Here is a 20,006-nt window from a genome sequence, read left to right on the forward strand (position 1 = left end):
TTGGAATAGGAGGGGTCAAAAGCAATGAGCAGCCAGGACTGAACTCAGGAGAGGGATTCATTGTTCAGAACTGTTCCAGTTCACATTAACCAATGCCAATAGAGGATACATGCACACAGGCATCATAATAAACAGAGGGCAAGAAATGTTGCATGTACTTGAAACTAATCAAGTATGAGAATGGATGTTACAAAAAAAGTAGAGAAGCTGTGAGAAGGGAACAGAAATGATGCCCCTTGTATTTGCCAACAGGTAGGTCTCATGTGGCAAAACATAATTAGACAGATTTCCTAAAGGCGAGGAGAAATTTCAATAGTAAATTGTAACATTTTGTCTGAACTATTTTGTTTTGAATTCATTTATGATGTTAAAGATTCCATGATACTCCTGAGAAAAGCCAGAAGTGTTCCTGTGGATTATGCTAAAATTCTTCCTCCAACCACCACCAATTAAAGGGCACGGAGAGAGAGAAACGAGAGGCAGGCCGTTAAAGAGCGCGGGGAGGGCCAGGCCGTTAAAGAGCGCGGGGAGGGCCAGGCCGTTAAAGAGCGCGGAGAGGGCCAGGCCGTTAAAGAGCGCGGAGAGGGCCAGGCCGTTAAAGAGCGCGGGGAGGGCCAGGCCGTTAAAGAGCGCGGAGAGGGCCAGGCCGTTAAAGAGCGCGGAGAGGGCCAGGCCGTTAAAGAGCGCGGAGAGGGCCAGGCCGTTAAAGAGCGCGGAGAGGGCCAGGCCGTTAAAGAGCGCGGAGAGGGCCAGGCCGTTAAAGAGCGCGGAGAGGGCCAGGCCGTTAAAGAGCGCGGAGAGGGCCAGGCCGTTAAAGAGCGCGGAGAGGGCCAGGCCGTTAAAGAGCGCGGAGAGGGCCAGGCCGTTAAAGAGCGCGGAGAGGGCCAGGCCGTTAAAGAGCGCGGAGAGGGCCAGGCCGTTAAAGAGCGCGGAGAGGGCCAGGCCGTTAAAGAGCGCGGAGAGGGCCAGGCCGTTAAAGAGCGCGGAGAGGGCCAGGCCGTTAAAGAGCGCGGAGAGGGCCAGGCCGTTAAAGAGCGCGGAGAGGGCCAGGCCGTTAAAGAGCGCGGAGAAGGCCAGGCCGTTAAAGAGCGCAGAAAGAGAGGCCGTCCGTTAAAAGAGCACGGAAAGGGAGGCTGGCCGTTAAAGAGCACGGAAAAAGAGGCCGTTAAAAAGCGCAGAGAAATGCTGTTAAAGAGCGCAGAGGGGGAAGCGAGAGACAAGGAGCCATTAAAGAGCACGGAGAGAGAAAGGTGAGAGACCATTAAAGAGCGCGGAGAGAGATGAAAGGCCATTAAAGAACATGGAGAGAGAGAAAGAGAGAGGCAAGAGGCCATTAAAGAGCGTGGAGAGAGATGAGAGGCTATTATAGAGCACAAGAGGGGAAAAAAGGGCGGAGAGCAGCTGACTGGCAAGTAGGATTACTGAGTATTTCCAGTCTTTCAAATAAAAGTAAAGGTCTTTAGTTTGTGTTTAGTCTCTAGTCTTTTTTTCTCTTCTTCTTAAAAATACCTTGTTAAGTATAGGATCGATAAATGGTGTAAAAAAAAATTCAAATAAGTGTAAAAAGCGGGTGATATTTCAAGTGTAAAGAGCAGGGATACTAGAGTAATTAATAAATTAGATAAAATACGATAGCGATGACAGGGCGGGTGATGTGTTGCTGCTGCAGCACATGGGCGCTGCTGGACACCAAGGTGATCCAGAGTGAACACATCTACAGTAAATGTTTGCAGCTCGAGGAACTTTGGATCCGAATTGAGGAGCTGGAGTCCGAGCTGCAGACATTGCACCACATCAGGGAGAGTGAAAGTTAGCTGGAACTTTGCTCCAGCAAGCAGTCATACCTCTCAGATTAGGTCATTCAAATTTGACTGCAGGTGAAGCAGGCATGGGGGTCCAGGGAGTAGTGTTTGAGGAGCTTCAGCCCCTGCAACTATCCAACAGCTACAAGGTTCTAGCAAGCTGTGCGGATGAGAGCAGGGACTGCAGAGATGAAGAGTGAACTGACTACTGCACCGTGGTATAGGGAGCTATTAAAGTGAGGGGGGGGAATGGAGGAATTAGGAATGTAGTAGTGGTAGGGGACAGTATAATTAGGGGGAATAGGCACTGTTCTTTGCAGCCGTGAGCGTAACTCCCAAAGACTCTGTTGCCTGCCCGGTGCCAGGATTAAGGACATCTCTTCAGGGCTAAAGAGGAACTTGGAGTGGGAGGGGAGGAATCCAGCTGTCATCATCCACGTTGGTAGCAATGACATTGATAGGACTAGAAAGGAGGTTCCGCTAAAAGAATTTGGACAGTTAGGAGCTAAATGAAAAAGTAGAACCTCCAAGGTAATAATCTCAAGATTACTGCCTGAGTCATGGGCAAACTGGCATAGAGTAAATAAAGTCAAGGAGTTAAATGTGTGGCTCAAAGATTAGTGTGGGAGGAATGGGTTTTAGTTCATGGGGCATTGGCACCAGTACTGGAGTAGAAGAAAGCTGTTCCAGTGGGAAGAGCTGGGACCAGTGTCCTGGCGAATCGAATAACTAGAGCTGTAGAGAAGGCTTCAAACTAAATAGAGGGGGGTAGGGTTCTGGGGAGTTGATACATACACTTATAATGCAAAAGGACATGGCAGCATTGCAGGGCAGCTATTTAGGTAATGATACCCAGAGTGTGACAGGAAGGGACAGAGTGTACAAACATAAAAACACAGCAACAAATAGGGTCAAAGGGGGGAAAAATGGTAAAAAGGCAAAATGAATGGCTCTTTACTTAAATGCATGTAGTATTCAGAGAAAAATAAACAAATTAACAGCACAAATAGAGGTTAATGGGTATGATCTTATATCCATTATGGAGACATGGTTACAAGGAGATCAAAGCTTGGAACTAAATATTCAAGGGTATGTGACTTTTTGAAAGGACAGGCAGGAAGGAAAGGATGGTGGGGTAGCTTTGTCAGTACAAGATGGAATAAGTACAATAACAAGAAAGGATCTTGGATCGGAAGATGTAGAATCCATATGGGTGGGGAGGAGAAATAACAAGAGGCAGACGACACTGGTGGGAATAGTCTGCAGGCCCCCTAACCGTGGCTATACTGTCGCACAGAGAATAAATCAGTAAATAACAAAGGCATGTAAAAAAGGCAGTACGTTAATCATGGGTGACTTTAATCTTCATGTAGATTGGGAAAATCAAATTGACAGAGGTAGCCATGAGCAAGAATTCATGGAGTGTATTTAGGACAATTTCTTAGAATAATATGTTGTAGATCCAACGAGGGATCAGGCTATTTTGGATCTGGTAATGTGTAATGAGGCAGGTTTAATAAATGATCTCAGAGTAAAAAGTCCCCTAGGAAACAGTGACCGTAACATAGTTGAATTTAGCATTCAGTTTGAGTATGAGAAACTTGAGTCAGAAACAATTGTGCTAAACTTGAATAAGGGTAATTACAAAGGAACGAGGACAGAGTTGGCTGGAGTGGACTGGGATAGGGTTTTAGCAGAAAAGACGGTTGATGAACAATGGCAGCTGTTTAAGAAAATAGTTTATGACTCACAGCAAAATATATCCCAGTGAGGAAGGAGGATTCTGGGAAGGGGATACCATTCCATGGTTAACCAAGGAAGTTAAGGATAGTATCAAATTGAAAGTAAAACATACAATGTGGCAAAGATTAGTTGTAAGCCAGAGGATTGGCAAAGTTAGAAAACCAACAAAAGATGACCAAAAAAAGTAATAACAAGGGAGAAAATAAACATTGAAGGTAAACTAGCAAGTAATATAAAAATGGACAGTAAGAGCATTTTCAAATATATAAAAAGTAAGAGAGAGGCCAAAGTGAACATAGGACTCTTAGAGAACAAGGCTGGGGAAATAATAATGGGGAACCAGGAAATGGCAGAGGAGTTGAATAAATACCTTGTTTCAATCTTCACAGTAGAAGACACCAATAGCATTCCAAAACTACTAAATCAAGGGGCAAAAGAGAGGGGGAGGAAATAAATACAATAACTATCACTAGAGAAAAAGTACTAGGGAAACTAATGGGGCTAAAGGCCGATAAGTCTCCTGGATCTGATGAGTTGCATCCTAGGATATTAAAGGAAGTAGTTACATAGATAGTGGATGCAGTGGTAATCTTCCAAGAATTCTTAGATTCTGGACAAGTCCCAGAAGCTTGGACAACTGCCAGTGTAACGCCCTTATTCAAAAAGGGAGGGAGACAAAAAACAGGTAGCTATAGGCCAGTTAGCTTAACATCTGTCATTGGGAAAATGTTAACAGTCTACTATAAAGCATGTAATAGCAGAGCACTTAGAAACGCATAATATAATCATGCAGGGTCAGTATGGTTTCATGAAGGGGAAATCATGCCTGACAAATTTATTAGAATTCTTTGATAAGAATTCTAGGATAAAGGGGAACCAATAGATGTAATATATTTGGATTTCCAAAAGGCATTTGATAAGATACAGCACATAAGGCTACTTAATAAGATAAGAGCCCACAGAGTTGGGGGTAGTATATTAGTGTGGATGGAGGATTGGCTAACTAAAAGAAGACAGAGACTTGGGATAAGGGGGGACATTTTTAAGATGGCAACCTGTAACTAGTGGAGTGCCACAGGGATCGGTGTTGGGGCCACAATTATTTCCAATATACATTAAAGACATAGATGAGGGAAGTGAATGTACTATTGCCAAGCTTGCAGATGACACAAAAATAGGTGGGAAGGCAAGTGTTGAGGATGACATGAAGAGTCTACAGAGGGAAATAGACAGGTTAAGTGAGCGGCAAAAATCTGGTAAATGGAATATAATGTGGGAAAATGTAAGGTTATGCACTTTGGCAGGAAGAATAGAGGAGCTGAATATTATTTAAATGAAGAAAGACTGCAGAAAGCTGCAGCACAGAGGGATTTGGGAGTCCTTGTGCATGAATCCCAAAAAGTTAACGTACAAGTTCAGCAGGTAAAAGGGAAGGCAAATGGTATGTTGGCCTTTATTTCAAAGGGAAGGGAGTATAAAAATAGGAAGTCTTGCTAAAACTATACAAGGCACTAGTTAGACCACACCTAGAATACTGTGAACAACTTTGGTCCAGAGAAGGCATTGGAGGCAGTCCAGAGAAGGTTCACTAGGTTGATCCTGGCCAAGGCAGGATTTTCTTACGATGAGAGGTTGAGTAGGTTGGGTTTGTACTCATTGGAGTTTAGAAGAATGAGAGGCGACCTTACTGAAAAATATAAGATTCTTAGGGCACTTGACAGGGCAGAAGCTGAGAGTTTGCATTCCCTTGTGGGACAGTCTTACTCTCAGAGTAAGGGGGCATTCACTTAGGATGAGTAGGAATTTCTTCTCTCAGAGGGTAGTCAATCTGTGGACTTCTTTATCGCAAAGGGCTGTAGAGGCTGGGTCATTAAGTATATTCAAGGCTGAGATAGACAGATCTTTAATCAGTAAGGGAATCAAGGGCTATGGGGAAAAAGGCAGGAAAGTGGAGTTGAGGATTGTCAGATCAGTCATGATCTCATTGAATGGCAGAGCAGGCTCGATGGGCCAAATGGTCTGCTTCTGCTCCTACACCTTATGGTCTTAATAAAAAAGATTAACCATAATAGGTTAACAGCACGAAAAAGTCCATTTGGTCCTTTATGTCTTTGCCAGCTCTTTGCTAGAAGTTTAAACCTCATGCCTGTACCTTCCTCTGCTTCAAATACTTTCTCAGATTTTCCATTAAAGATGCATTAATCTCTGCTTCAAACACTCCCAATAGCAAACCATATGTACTGTATCCCCTGGATCTATTCTGTCACGTTCAAAAAAGTATATATTTGGTCAAATATGACTTGCATTTAACAAACTCATGATGGCTGCTCTTTGATTAACCCATACAATTCTAAATACTCATTAATTTTATCTTGAATTATTCTAAATCCTTGCCACCATGGATGACAACTTTATCCTTTTCTCCCATCATGAACAAGAGTGTCATATCAGCTGCCCTCCAGTCCAATGGTACAAATTACACAGCTGTGGGTTGAATATTGTGGCCATGATTATCAACATTATCTCAACAGTCTAGGGTCTTTTCTCTCAGTACCTGGTGACCTATCCACTTTGAGCTCTGCTTAATTTTTTTTTCAGAATTCCTTTACTACACTTAGGTGCAACATCTGATGCACCTACATTTTTTGCTTGCCTAACGTTTAAAAGCCTTTCCATTTTCACTTTTAACCCTTCAAATCTCCCTTTACATATTCTCACTACATTCTCTATATTCAGTATCGCTGGTCTTCATTTTATCACATCCTTCCATTTTAAGTTTCAGTTTAGTTTATACAAAGGACGATCTTTCATTGCTCCTCTTTTCTCCTTCTCCTATTTATTTTGCACTGCATCATCTTGTTTGTAACTCTCACTGGTGAGCCAGCTTGCTTTCTCATTCTTTTACCTAAGAGTAGGGCATCTTTACATTTCAGTGCTGTGATAGATTCCACCATATACACTGCACCCCAGGAAGAATGAACTGAATTCCTATAACATCTTTCACAACCTCAGGTAAACTAGGAGCTAAAAAGTGAGGAAATTAATATCAGCAGAGAAAAAGCACTGATGAAACTTGAGGGACAAAATCTGAGAAATCCGTGGGACCTGATAGCCTATACCCTAGAGTTTTAAAAAAGAGATAGTTGTAGAGGCAGTGGCTGTGATGTTCCAAAATTCCAGAGATTCCAGAAAGGTCCCATTAGATTGGAAGCTAGAAAATGTTATACCACTTTTCAAGTAAGAAAGGAAGGAAAGAAAAAACAGTGACCTACAGGTTGGTTAGCCAACATCAGTTGTTTGGAAAATGCTGGAATCTATTATTAAGGAAGTCTGAAAATGCACTTAGTAAAGGATAGTAAGATTCGAACAAGTCAACATGGTTTTACTAAGGGGAAATCCTGTTTGACAAATTTAGAATTTTTCTGAGGATGTAACTAGTAAGGTAGATAAAGGGAAACTAATAGATGTCGTATACCTGGATTTCCAAAAGGCATTCGATAAGGTGCCACCCAAAAGGTTAATAGGTAAGATAAGGGCTCATGGAGTTGGGGATAGTACTTGAACATGGGTAGAGGATTGCTTAATGGATAGAAAGCAGAGAGTGGGTGTAAACACGACTTTTTCAATTTGTCACACAGTGAATAGCAGGATCAGTGCTGGGACCTCAGCTATTTACAATCTATATTAATGACTGAGATGAAGAGATCAGGAGTAATGTATCAAAGTTTGCTGATGATATGAAGCTAGGTGGGAAGATGTGAGTATTCAAATTAGGAGTAGGCCTCTTGGCCCCTTGAGCCTGCTCTACCATTCAATAAGATCATGACTAAATTGGTTATAATCTCACTCCATATTCTTTTCGCTCTCTTGCTTATCAAGTATCTATCTACCTTTGCTTTAAAAATATCGAAGACTCTACTTTCACCGCCTTTTGAGGAAGAGAGTTCCAAAGACTCATGACCCTCAGAGAAAAAAAAATTCCTCATCTCTGTATAAAATGGGCAACCCCTTATTTTTAAAGTGACCCCCAAGTGTTGATGGTAAGCTGTAGGGAGGGCATAGAGAGGCTGCAAGAAAATATAGACAAATTAAATGGGTGGGCAATAAAATGGCACACGGAATATAATGTAGGGAAGTATGAAGTTATTCATTTTGCTCATAAGAATAAGAAAGCAGAATATTTTTTTAAAAGATGTGAAACGTGTAAGTATTGATGTTCAAAGAAACTTGGGTGTATTTGTACAAGGAATGCAGGAAGTTAGCATGCATGTGCAGCAAGCAATTAGGAAGGCTTTCTTGGTCTTTATTGCAAGCAGACTGGAGAACAAGAATAAAGAAGCCTTGCTACAGTTGTACAAGGTTTTCCTGAGACCACATCTCGAATATGTGCAGTTTTGGTTTCCACATTTAAGAAAGGATATACTTGAACTGGAGACGGTTCAGGAAAGGCTCACTACAAGTGGATTATACTATGATGAAAGGCGAAGTAAATTGGGCTCATATTCTCTGGACTTTAGAAAAATGAAAGAGGATCTCTTTGATACCTGCATACTTCTGAGGGGGTTTGATTGGGTAGACAGAAATTGTTTCTACCGGTTGGGGAATCTAAAACATGGGGGCATAGTCTCATGATAAGGAGCCAATCATTTAGGACTGAGATGAGGAGAAATTAATTCAAAGGGTTATGAATCTTTGGAATTCTCTACCCCAGAGGGTTGTGGTTGCTCCATCGTTGAATACATTTGAGGCTGGGGTAGACAGATATCTGGTTTTTCAGTGAATTAAGGGATACATTGGGGAGCAAGTGGGAAAATGGAGTTGAAGCCTAAGATCAGCCATGATCACACTGAATGGCTGAGCAGGCTCGATGGGCCATATGATCTACTCCTGCTCCTATTTCTTACGGTCTTGCGTTCTTAGGATGGCCCAAGGTGCTTTACAGCCAATTAAGTATTTTTAAAGTGTAGTCACTGTTGTAACATAGAAAATGTAACAACAAAGTCCCATAAACAGCAATAAGATGATGATCAGATAACCTTTTTTTAAAAAATGTTGTTGTTTTAGGAATAATGACCAGGACATGAGGAAGAACTCCCCTGCTCTTCTTCAAATATACCAGGGGATCTTGTACTCAGTACAGCCCTCCACTGAGGTGGCAGCCCACATGATGTACTCAAGTGTCTCCAGTGGGGCTTGATACTACAAGCATTTGAATGAAGAGGTAAGAGTGCCATCTCTGAGCTGAGGCTAACATCAAGACATAGGGCAAAAATCAAAATTCATAAGGTTATGCTTTAATTTTCATTTTCCTGCATATCTAGCTTCTTAGCCGCTTAGTCAGCTTTTCAAGCCCGAGGCTATTTACATGTCAATGACGTGCTACAAGAGGTGTGCCTCAAGGAAAACAAAAATGGAAAGTGTGAAACCGTGAACAGTATGGTCATTTCTATCCTCTTGCCTGCTCATAAGCAATGGCAGCAAACAAAAGGACAGGGTGGGAACCTGTCTGATGGATGCTCTATGTTGAGGAAGTGCCTTATGAAGAGAAGCTTACCCTCGACATTTCATTTTCCAGCTGCTTTTTGCGATGCAACCTCTGCTGATGAGACTTGAGCACATTCTCCACGTGCTGCTCCATGAAGAATTTGAAGGCTTGCGAGGAGTAAATCTGAATCCGTGACTCTCTACGTTCCTCATCCTTTTTATTTTTCCGCACCGGGACAGGTGATGTCGTAATCTGTTTCTTTTCCTTCTCTGCAGCATCAAACCGTTCCCCGTATTCAGTGGGCTTCTCGTGCTCATCCTCTTCTGTGCTCTGAGGCACTGGTAATATGGGCTGCTTTACTGTGTGCTCATCATTGTTGGCTTTAGCTACGGAATCATACAGCGGCACAGACTGGTTCTGCTGAAGTAAGTGCTTGGGGTATGGTGGAGGCGGAGGCTGATAACTTGGAGCTTCAGCCAGAGTAGGGCACTCAGGAACTGGTCCAGTCTGCTGCATCCAGGGAGGGTGAGTGGGAGCGAGCGCAGTCTGCAGCTCGGGTTTCTGAACACGTATGCTCTTCACAGGCTGCAGAATGGGGGCGGGAGTAATGGCAGTCACGGTGGTGGCGGACGGCTGGGAGTTGGAATGAGGCTGCCGGCTGGACAGAAGGTGATTGTTGAAGGAATTGGACCGTACTGGTGCATTCAGATTTTGTGAAGGGTGCCAGTTAGGCATGTCCGGGCCACCACTTGAAGACTGGGGCTGAGATGGAGGTGGCTGCGGCCATGAAGATGCAATCGTAGATGCACTGATGTTATAAAGGTCCATGTTCTGGCTGTTTCGGTTCGGCACCATGACAGACTGCGAAATGTTTCCATTCAGGTTGCTGTAGGTGGAAGCAGCAGTTCCACCAGCTTGCATTTGGAGGGCACTAGGACTTAGTCGGCTAGACTGAGAATGTGGGTACGGTGGTGGCTGACGATTGACCGGGTTTCCACCCATAACACTTGGGTGCTGCACAAAGTGCCCAGCTATTGAGCTGTCTGGTTGTGCCGATCCGTTCTGGTGGCCTGTTCGGCCTGCTGGGTAGTTGTATTTACTACAGGTGGCATTTTGCATGATAATAGGTTGCCTCCCCAGTGGGATAGGACTAATCCCTCTCTGGCCTTGGGGTGGTGGATTCATCATAGAGGCAGCACTGAGGTTGGATGGTGGGAACCCATCCTGCCAGGCTCCTTGTGGCACAGGAGATATCCGCGTGATCATGTATTCCATGTTTCCAGAGAAACGTTTTGGCTGCTGGTTCCCCTCCCAAGAGGGTGGGGGAGGTGTGGTGCCACGTGGGGGAGGAGTCTGCCCTCTGGGTGGAGGCGGTGGTGGAGTTACACTCCTCACTGGAAGTGGTGGTGGGGGATTCGCTCTCTGAGAGTTCACTGCTCCCAAAGGCCCCTGTCCATTTCCCGGATGGCTCTGGGTGTATGCAGTTATTCCAGAGCTTGAAGATAACGGCCGACCCATTTCTACCTGGGAGACTGGGCTGTCTGCTCGATATCCCACGCCTTCCATCAGTGATGGACCGTGTCGCTGCGCAACCAAAGATTCTTTTGAACCCTTCCAGCTTGGCCTCCTGTTAATTGTTTGCTGAACAGTGTTCGATGCTGTTTAGGAAGATGACATAAATGAAACAATGTAAAGTAACATCGGTAACTCAAACAAGATTTAGTTTTTTAAAATTAGATAACATTTTGGAGAGAATGATGCATTCAACAATTATTACTCCTCCCATATTAAATTGTCAGTTGATATCATAATATTGTAATGTACTTATTGCCTACATTCTTTGGTGAATATCAGATCACCAGCTGAAGGGAATCACAACTGGAAAATATCAAAATCAAGAATTCCAAAGAGATGCACAGTACAGCCGGCTGCAGAGTGAAGCTCTGGCTATTAAAATAAATGTCCTCATTCCTCCCAATTTTTGTAATCTCCAATCCTACAACCCTAGAGAGCATTGCGCTCCTGCAATTCTGACCCCCATGAATCCCCAATTTCCATTGCTCCACCACTGATGACCACTCCTTCAGCTACTATGTCCTACACTCTGGAATTCCACCACCTTCCCCTCCCCTGCAAACATCGCAACCTCTCTCCTCCTCCTTAAAAGTGACCTACATCTTTGATATAGCTTTTGCTTGCCTGTCCTGACATTTCCTTGTGTGGTTTGGTGTTAAACATTGTTAATGCTCCTGCGAAGTGCCTTGTATATTTTTTTAAACTGTTTTAAAGGTACTGTATAGATGCAAGTGTATTTTTATTCAGTCATAGGATGTGGACGTCACTGGCTAGGCAACATTTATTGTCCATCCCTAATTGCCCTTGTAACATCACTGCAAAGTAACATCAATAACTCAAACAAGATTTAGTTTTCTAAAATTAGATGACACTTTGCAGAGAATGACACATTCATTCTGCAGTCCATGTGATGTTTGTACACCCATAGTACTGTTAGGGAGGGAGTTCCAGGGTTTTGACTCAGTGACAGTGAAGGAACGGAAATATATTTCCAAGTCAGGATGGCGAGTGGCTTGAAGGAGAACTTCGAGGTGGAGTTGTTCCCTGGTTTCTGCTGCCCTTGTCCTTACTGATCAGGCTTCCAACGTACAGAGTCCCTCTATGTGGTCCCCCCACCGGATCTTGTTTTCAAAATGCCGATCAAACAGCTAAGTTTGAATGAAAGATTCTGCAAGGAACTGCTCCCCCAATCACAGGCCATTTCTCTCCCATGTACATTGCTAAGAGGCTCACTAGCAAGTCTATCAGCAGCAAACGTGGGAGAGAAGGAAACATTGACTGGAAGAGCAGCGAACAAGAGCAGCAGAGATTTCGGGGTCGATGTAGTGTGGCCCAGGGAGCGGAGGTGCTGTGCCTAGGCTCAAGTTGTGAGGCAGCCAGAATGGGACATAGGCAAGATCAAGTGGGGCCCAGGCAGGCGGGCTGTTGGGGCGGATGCGTGCAAGCGCAGGTGATGCAGGCCGCACGCAGGCAGGTGACAGCACACACAGGCGGGGGATGGCGCGCCCAAAGGGAGGGCAGGGGCGGGCACAGCAGCAGACACAGGCGAGTGTAGGTGGTGGAGGGCACGCTTGGGCGCAGCGGCAGACACACGTGAGCGCAGGTGGTGGAGTGGCGCGCTAGGGCAGCAGAGGGGGCGTGTATGCAGGTGGTAAAGGTCACGCGTGGGCGGGGGAGTGCACGCCCGAGGGGGAGGGCGCCAGGGCGGGGGATGATGTGTGCAATGGGGAGGGTGTGCACGAGTACAGGTGGTGGAGGTGCGGTGAAGGTGCGTGCAAGCGCAGGTCGAGGTGGGTGCATGCGCATGGGTGGGGGAGGGTGTGTGCTGAGTGTGTGTGTTGGGGGAGGTTTGAGTGTGTGTGTGTGGGGTTGGGGGGGGTATGTGTGAGAGTGTGGGGAGGGTTGAGAGTGTGTGGGCGGGCTCTGTGAGAGAGTCAGTGTGAGGGGAGTGTGTGTACGGGTGCAGAGTGTCTCCATAAGTCTGTCTCACTCCCAGTATAAAGGCTCTCATTCACCCTAACACACCATCATGCACTTTCATCCAGTCTCTCCGAGGTCAAGGGTGAGTGAGTGAGCAGCCTGAGGCTGGGGGTGATCCCAACACGCATGCACTCTCACTCTATTACTCATTTCTTTGCTCAGCAAGGTGTTTCTTTACATACCTCAGTTTTATTTTGAAATAATTGAAATCTTTATTGTTGTGCCAAAGTTTATCCTTCTGAAATTTGCTCACCAGCCCCTTAAGTGAGAAACATTTTGATACGCGGCCCCCCCAAGCGAAAAGGTTGGACAAGCCTGAACTAGATGTTAGCAGTCATGGGTTTAGAAGATGCTGCCTAAGGACCCTTGGTGCATTCTTGCAGTGTATCTTGTAGGTGGTACACACTACTGCCATTGTGCATCATTAGTGGAAGGAGTGAATATTTGTGGATGGAGTGCCAATCAAGCAGGCTGCTTTGTCCTGGACGGCGTCAAGCTTCTTGAGTGTTGTTGGAGCTGTACTCATCCAGGCAAGTGGGGAGTATTCCATCACACTCCTGACTTGCGCCTTGTCAGGAGCTGAGTTACTCACCACAGGATTCCTAGCCTCTGACCTGTTCTTGTAGCCACAATATTTATATGGCTAGTCCAGTTCAATTTCTGGTCAATGGTAACCCCCAGGATATTGATAGTGAGGGATTCAGCGATGGTAATGCCATTGAATGTCAAGGGGCGATGGTTAAGATTCTCTCTTGTTGGAGATGGTCATTGCCTGGCACTTGTTTGGCGTGAATGTTTCTTGCCACTTGTCAGGCCAAGCCTGGACTTGCTGCATTTGGACATGGACTGCTTCAGTTTCCGAAGAGTCATGAATGGTGCTGAACATTGCACAATCATAGCAAACATCCCCACTTCTGACCTTATGATGGAAGGAAGGTCATTGATGAAGCAGCTGAAGATGGTTGTGCCTAGGACACTACTGAGGAACTCCTGCAGTGATGTCCTGGAACTAAGATGATTGACCTCCAACAACCACCTTCCTTTGTGCCACATATCATTTCAACCAGTAGAGGGTTCCCCCCCTGATTCCCATTGACTCAGTTTTGCTAGCGCTCCTTGATGCCATACTCCAGCAAATGCTGCTTTGATGTCAAGGGTATTAACTCTCACTTCACCCTGGAGTTCAGCTCTTTTGTCCACGTTGAGCCAAGGCTGTAACGAGGTCAGGAGCTGAGTGACCCTGGCGGAACCGAAACTGAGCGTCAGTGAGCAGGTATTGCTAAGCAAGTGCTGCTTGATAGCACTGTTGATGATTCCTTCCTTCACTCATGATCAAGTGTAGAATGATGGGACAGTAATTGGCCGGGTTGGGTTTGTCCAGCTTTTTGTGAACAGGACATACCTGGGCATTTTTCCACATTGCCAGGTAGTTGCCAGTGTTGCAGCTGTACTGGAACATCTTGGCTAGGGGTGCGGCAAGTTCTGGAGCACAAATCTTCAGTAATATTGCCAGAGTAATGTCAAGGCCCATAGCCCATGCAGTATCCAGTGCTTTCAACAGTTTCTCGATATCACGTCGAATGAATCGAATTGGCTGAAGACTGGCATCTATGATGCCAGGGACCTCTGGAGAAGGCAAAGATGGGTCATCCATTTGGCACTTCTGGCCGAAGATTGTCTGCGAAGATTGCTAGCTTGTGCTCAACTTTTAGAGTAGGTCCTGTAGAATTCCACCCAACTCACAGACAACTTCTGTGCCAACCACCAATTCTGTTGCATGAGAATTTAAACTCTGTCGCAAAGCTTACCAGGTTTTGGGATATTAATAAGAATTATTTTTAAAATATTGAACAAAAATATGTTTGCCTGGTAAAATGTAGAGTCAACGTTTAAAAGCAACTAATTGTGCTTAGCCCCAAAGTGCTGCTAAGCTGTTTACAGTAAATGCCTGGGAACAACCTAGCTCTCACTCCTAACTTTTCTACAGCTATAGAATGGAAACAGCTCAGTGTTAAGTAGCAGGTAATACCTGATGTGTATAAAGCTTAAAAAATGCAAATCCTAGAAATATTAATTGGAAACACAATGCTGGGAATACAGAGCAGATTCTTTGAAAATTTCTAGGTAAGGGTATTAAGGTTACAGAACCAAGGCTGGTAGAGTGAATTAAGATACAGTTCAGCTTGAGAGTTGAATGGCTTACTCCTTTTATGTTCTGTTTACAGATCATTAAACCATTCAGTCTCTGTGGAGTGAACATTCCTAACTCCACCCAAGCTACCCTGATCATTAACAGTTTAGTGCAGTGTATGCACGCCCATCAGGAAGCAGACTTTGTACCTGCCGGAGGACAGCATTTGTGCTGAGCTACCAGAGGTACGGACAAAGGGGAGGGAGGCCTTCAAATGCTAGGTAAAATTCAAACAAGTTAATGAGGCTAACCCACTCCGTCACTCCAATAACTGTGCATAAATAGCTATTTTGAAATAAATAAGTACTTAAAACAGACAGATAGACAAAAGTCAATTGGCCCAAGATCAAATGTATGTAGTTACATCTCCCTCCCACTGAGTGCTCTCCTCCACAGCTCAACCTACCTCATAAACAAATAAACTTTGTATAAATCACAGGATATCCACTTATTCCATGGAAGGAAAGGATCGACTCCTACCTCCTACATGCTCAGACTCATCTTTACATGCAGAACTGAAGTCAATGGGAATCAGGGGGAAAACTCTACACTGGTTGGGAGTCATACCTAGCACAAAGGGATAAGATTGTGGTTGTTGGAGGTCAATCATCTGAGTCCCAGGACATCACTGCAGAGGTTCCTCAGGGTAGTGTCCTATGCCCAAACATCTTCATTAATGACCTTCCCTCCATGATAAGGTCAGAAGTGGCAATGTTCATGGATGATTTCACAACACTCAGCACCATTTGCAACTCCTCAGATACTGAAGTAGTCCATGTTTATATGCAGCAAGACCTGGACCACATTCAGCCTTGGGCTGGTAAGTGACAAGTAACATTCACGCTATCCAAGTGCCAGGAAATGACCATCTCCAACAAGAGAGAATCTAACAATCTCCCCTTGACCTTCAATGTCATTACCATTGCTAAGTCACCCACTATCAATATCCTGGGGGTTATCACTAGCCAGAAACTGAACTAGATCAACCAAATAAATACTGAGGCTACAAGAGCAGGTCAGAGGCTGGAAATTCTGCAGCAAGTAACTCACCTCCTGACTCCTTGAAGTCTGTCCACCACATACAAGGCACACGTCAGGATTATGTTGGAATACTCTTCACTTGCCTAGATGAGTGCAGTTCCAACAACACTTAAGACGCTTGACAACATGTAGGACAAAACAGTCTGCTTGATTGGCACCCCAGCCACCATCTTAAACATTCACTTCTTCCACAACACACAGTGGCAGCAGCATGTACTATATTGCAAGTTGCACTGCAAAAGTGCACCAAGGCTCCTTTGACAGCACCTTTCAAACCCAGAACCTCTGCCATCTAGAAGGACAAGGGCTGCAGACACATGGGAACATCACAACTGCAAGTTCCCCTCCAAGTCACACACCATCCTGACTTGGAACTATAATGCCATTCCTTCACTGTCATTGGGTCAAAATCCTGGAACCCCCTTCCTAATAGCACTATTGGTATACCTACAGCACACAGACTGCAGCAGTTCAAGATGGTGGCTCACCACCACCTTCTCAAGGTAATGAGGGATGGGCAGCATTAACAAATGCTGGCCTAGCCAGTGATACCCACATCCTGTAAAAGACTGAGTGCTAACTTCAGCAGGATAACTTCAGTAAAATAATAAGATGAAAGAGTAGAAAGTGGGGAGGCAAACAAGAATTTCACAACAGTAAAATGCATCTTCACTTTCAACTGCTGGATTGGGTCATTTTAGAACATAATTGGCCAATAGGTGTCTAGATAATTATATACATGCCAAGTCCAGAGTAGCACTCAAAAAACTAGTCTCTCGACTTCCATACAGTCTCCTGTATGGTTCAAGTATACTAATACATTGAGAGGACCAAAATAAAGCTGGGTAATGTTGTACAGTATTTGCAGCACAGCACTAATGCTGAAGCTACAACTGGGCTTTCAACAAGATGCTTGAGGCCAAAATTATCTGTAGAAATGCACAGAACCAAATATGAAAGGGAACTGTTCTTACAATAACACAGTAAAATAAATGCCAACGGTGATGTGAAAACTCAAAGCAGTGGAAACACCAATAAACACCCCTACAATGTAAAAAGTCAAGTTTTGACAAGCGGTACAAATGTAAGGCCTAATCATGGTGGCCCCTTAAAAATCAGACACATACAAAAGGATGCTACTACCATAACAAGAACTAATAATCAAGTTTGTGAAAGGAACCAGTGACAGAGGCACAAAGTATACCTCTAACTGAGTTAGAGGTGACATAATGTTTCAGCTATGTATACCTGATGCTTTCACACTTGCATTCACTGGTCTTGCAGCTGCAGCGACCATCTGCTCTCGCCGTGTATCCTGGTAGCTCATCTTACTGATGTATTCAATTGCAGCCTCTATACTGCGGCTGTAGGTCTGCTTGAGAGCTCGAACTACCATGTCCTAGAAATTATCAAATAAATGCAGTTGGTGAAGCACACATTTCATCTAAAACTGCTTTGTTTTGTATTGATAATAAAACCAGTAAACACTACATCGCTAGTGATTTTATCAATACATTTTTAAAATGCATCCATGGATGTAAGGAATAAGAAGTATATCAAAACAGTCAACAGCAGTGATCAAGGTTCTCTTAAAGGGCAGTTTTAAATAAATTGAGTTTGCCCTCCCACTAAAGCAGAAAGAACTACAAAGTACAGGTGTGGGAGACCATTTAGCCCTTATTATCACCCTTCGATAGAAACCAATAGTATCACCACCCCTCCCCCTGCCCCAAAATATAGCCTCATGTTTTTGCCACCATTCTACTACCTGGAGACCAGTGCAAAAATTAAGCCCTGTGTAAAGAACTGCTTCCTGGGGTTTTTTTTCCCTTTACCAGTTCATGCTTGTATCCCTTACTCTGCAGTCATGTTTAGGTTTGGTTTTGAAACACTACTCAGGAGTTAACAATTGCTATTCTGTTCAGTGTAGTATTTAACACTATGAGGTTCCTTCCCATTCATTTCTCAAATTGAAGATTTATTTTTCATCGTCACTCAGGTCTCAGACAGTAGGGATTGGCCTCATTGTCCTGATCTGCACTGCTTCTAGGGCTCAGATTTATCTCTCATGCTTCAGCAACCAGAACTGAACACTAAGATTGAAGGTGTGGCCTAACCACACTGGCAGCCTCAGGCATATACTCCACTGATTTGGCAACATAGTCCAGCATTAATTTGCTTTGCTGTGCCCATTTGCCTACATGTGAATACATCAAAAAAAAAACACAATGTGAAGTGCTTTGTTACATTCCAAGAACTTACAGCGTTATAAGAATAAGTTCATTTTTCTTTGGGACCTGTGCACAGATCTTTGAAGGTGATGGGACATGTTGAGAAAGTAATTAGATATGGGATCTTGGGCTTCATAAATAGAGATATTAAGTAAAAAAGCAGTGACGTTATGCTGAACCTATATAAAACCCCTGTTAGGCTACAACTGGAGCACCGTGTCCCAAGCTGGTCACCACATTTTAGGAAGGATGTGAGGCCCTTGAGAGGACACAGAGGAGATTTACCAAAATGCTTCCAGGATTAGGGATATTAGTTACAAGGTAAGGTTCAAGAAGTTGGGGTTGCTCCCCTTAGAGCAAAGGGTTTTAAGGGGAGATTTAATAGAGGTGTTCAAAAGCATGACAGGTTCAGATGAGGGAGACAAAAAAAAACAGCACAAGATGGGAGAAACAGATTTAAGATTGGGTAAAAGATGCAGGGTTGGGATATGAGGAAGAACTTTGTTTATGTACTGAGTGGTAATGACCTGGAACTCTCTGCCTATGAGGGTGGCGGAAACAATGATCAACGATTTCAAAGGTAAATTAGATGGGTATTTGAAGAAAATAAACTTGCAGGGCTACAGGGATAGAGCAGAGGAACGGGACTGACAGAATTGCTCTACGGCAAGTCGGCAGAGACTTGATAGACTAAATGCCTCCTTCTGTAATGTAATGATGCTATGAACTGTTGCTTTGTCATGACTAGACATAGACAGTGTTGTATCTACACACCCAGATCTCCTTCAACTACTTATGCTTGCTCTCCACAACATTTTCTTGCCGTCTGTAACACCTTGCTGTTGCCCATATTGAATTTCACCCACCACTGGTCCTGCCCACTCACAAACAAAATCTCGATTATTTGTTAATTCCTTAGCTGGCTTGTAAGAATTTACTGCCCCTAGTTTAGTATCAACTGAAAATTTGATCAACTTCTGTTTCTGAATCCTGATCATTGGCAGATGAGAAACAAGGGACCAAATTCTTATCCACTGCTGGGTATCGCCAACAATGCTTTGTTATGGAGCCACCTTTCTTGTGGAACTTTGATACAGGTTTGTGGAATTTCAAGTATTTGATACAATGGGGTTTTCCAATGTCAGTGCTGAACATCACCTCCTCAGAATGCCAACATTGATCAGAAAGGATCTGCCGATTCTAACTTTTATTATCCAAAAATAGATTTGAACAAAAGTAATGTAAGTGGAAAATTGGAGAGATTTCTGCAATCTGTCCAGAGCTTCATTTTAGATAAAGTATATGTTCAATGAACAAGGAGTTAGGTAGTACAGGATCCAATCCTAGAGAATGAAGTGGAGCAAGTAGGACCTGGAAGGATGCCAAATATGTAGGAAACACTGACCATAACAAACTAATGAAATAAAAATTGAAAAAAGTGAGGGCATGGAAACGGTCAGACTGGAAAAAGCTATTTCAATTTGATTTAAAAAAAACTAACCCAGATAAACCCAACTGAAAATTTAGCAAAGAATGCACAAAAAATAGCAACTGTTCCAATAGATGATTAGGGTAGAGATTTTCTGGAGTTCCTTAAATTAGTGCAGAAATTAAAATGAGATTTTGAAAATACTAAAAGAAAAATCAAGCAGAATTTACAAAATTGAAGCATGGGTTAATCTACAATGGCCAAGAGATTGTGTGGGTGATAAAAGGTTAAGAGGGTATGAAGGAACAGAGAAACTATTTCTCCTGGTGGGGGAACACTAAAACAAAGGGGCACAATCTTAAAATGAAACATAGGCCATTTAGGTGTGAAATCAGGAAATACTTTTTTCACAAGAAGGGGAGTGGAAAAGTATAACTCTCTTCCAGAAGGCTCTGAATGCTGAGTTAATTCAAATTTTCACGGCCAAGATCGATAGATCTGTTGGATAATGGTATCAAGGAATATGGAT

The 20,006-nt window shown here is 43.8% G+C and overlaps 1 protein-coding gene across 1 annotated transcript in view; it reads right to left on the reverse strand.

The window, feature by feature from the left end:
• Window positions 1-20,006, reverse strand: part of lats1 (large tumor suppressor kinase 1) — a 42,821-nt gene that overhangs the window by 16,151 nt on the left and 6,664 nt on the right. The window contains exons 3-4 of the mRNA XM_041188199.1: window positions 17,066-17,216; window positions 9,100-10,688 (exon numbers count right to left, since the gene is read on the reverse strand). Of these exons, the coding sequence (XP_041044133.1) occupies window positions 9,100-10,688; window positions 17,066-17,216 (1,740 nt within the window). The remainder of the gene's footprint in view (window positions 1-9,099; window positions 10,689-17,065; window positions 17,217-20,006) is intronic.

The sequence above is a fragment of the Carcharodon carcharias genome, chromosome 5, assembly GCF_017639515.1.
Source record: "Carcharodon carcharias isolate sCarCar2 chromosome 5, sCarCar2.pri, whole genome shotgun sequence".
Taxonomy (NCBI): Eukaryota; Metazoa; Chordata; class Chondrichthyes; order Lamniformes; family Lamnidae; genus Carcharodon; species Carcharodon carcharias.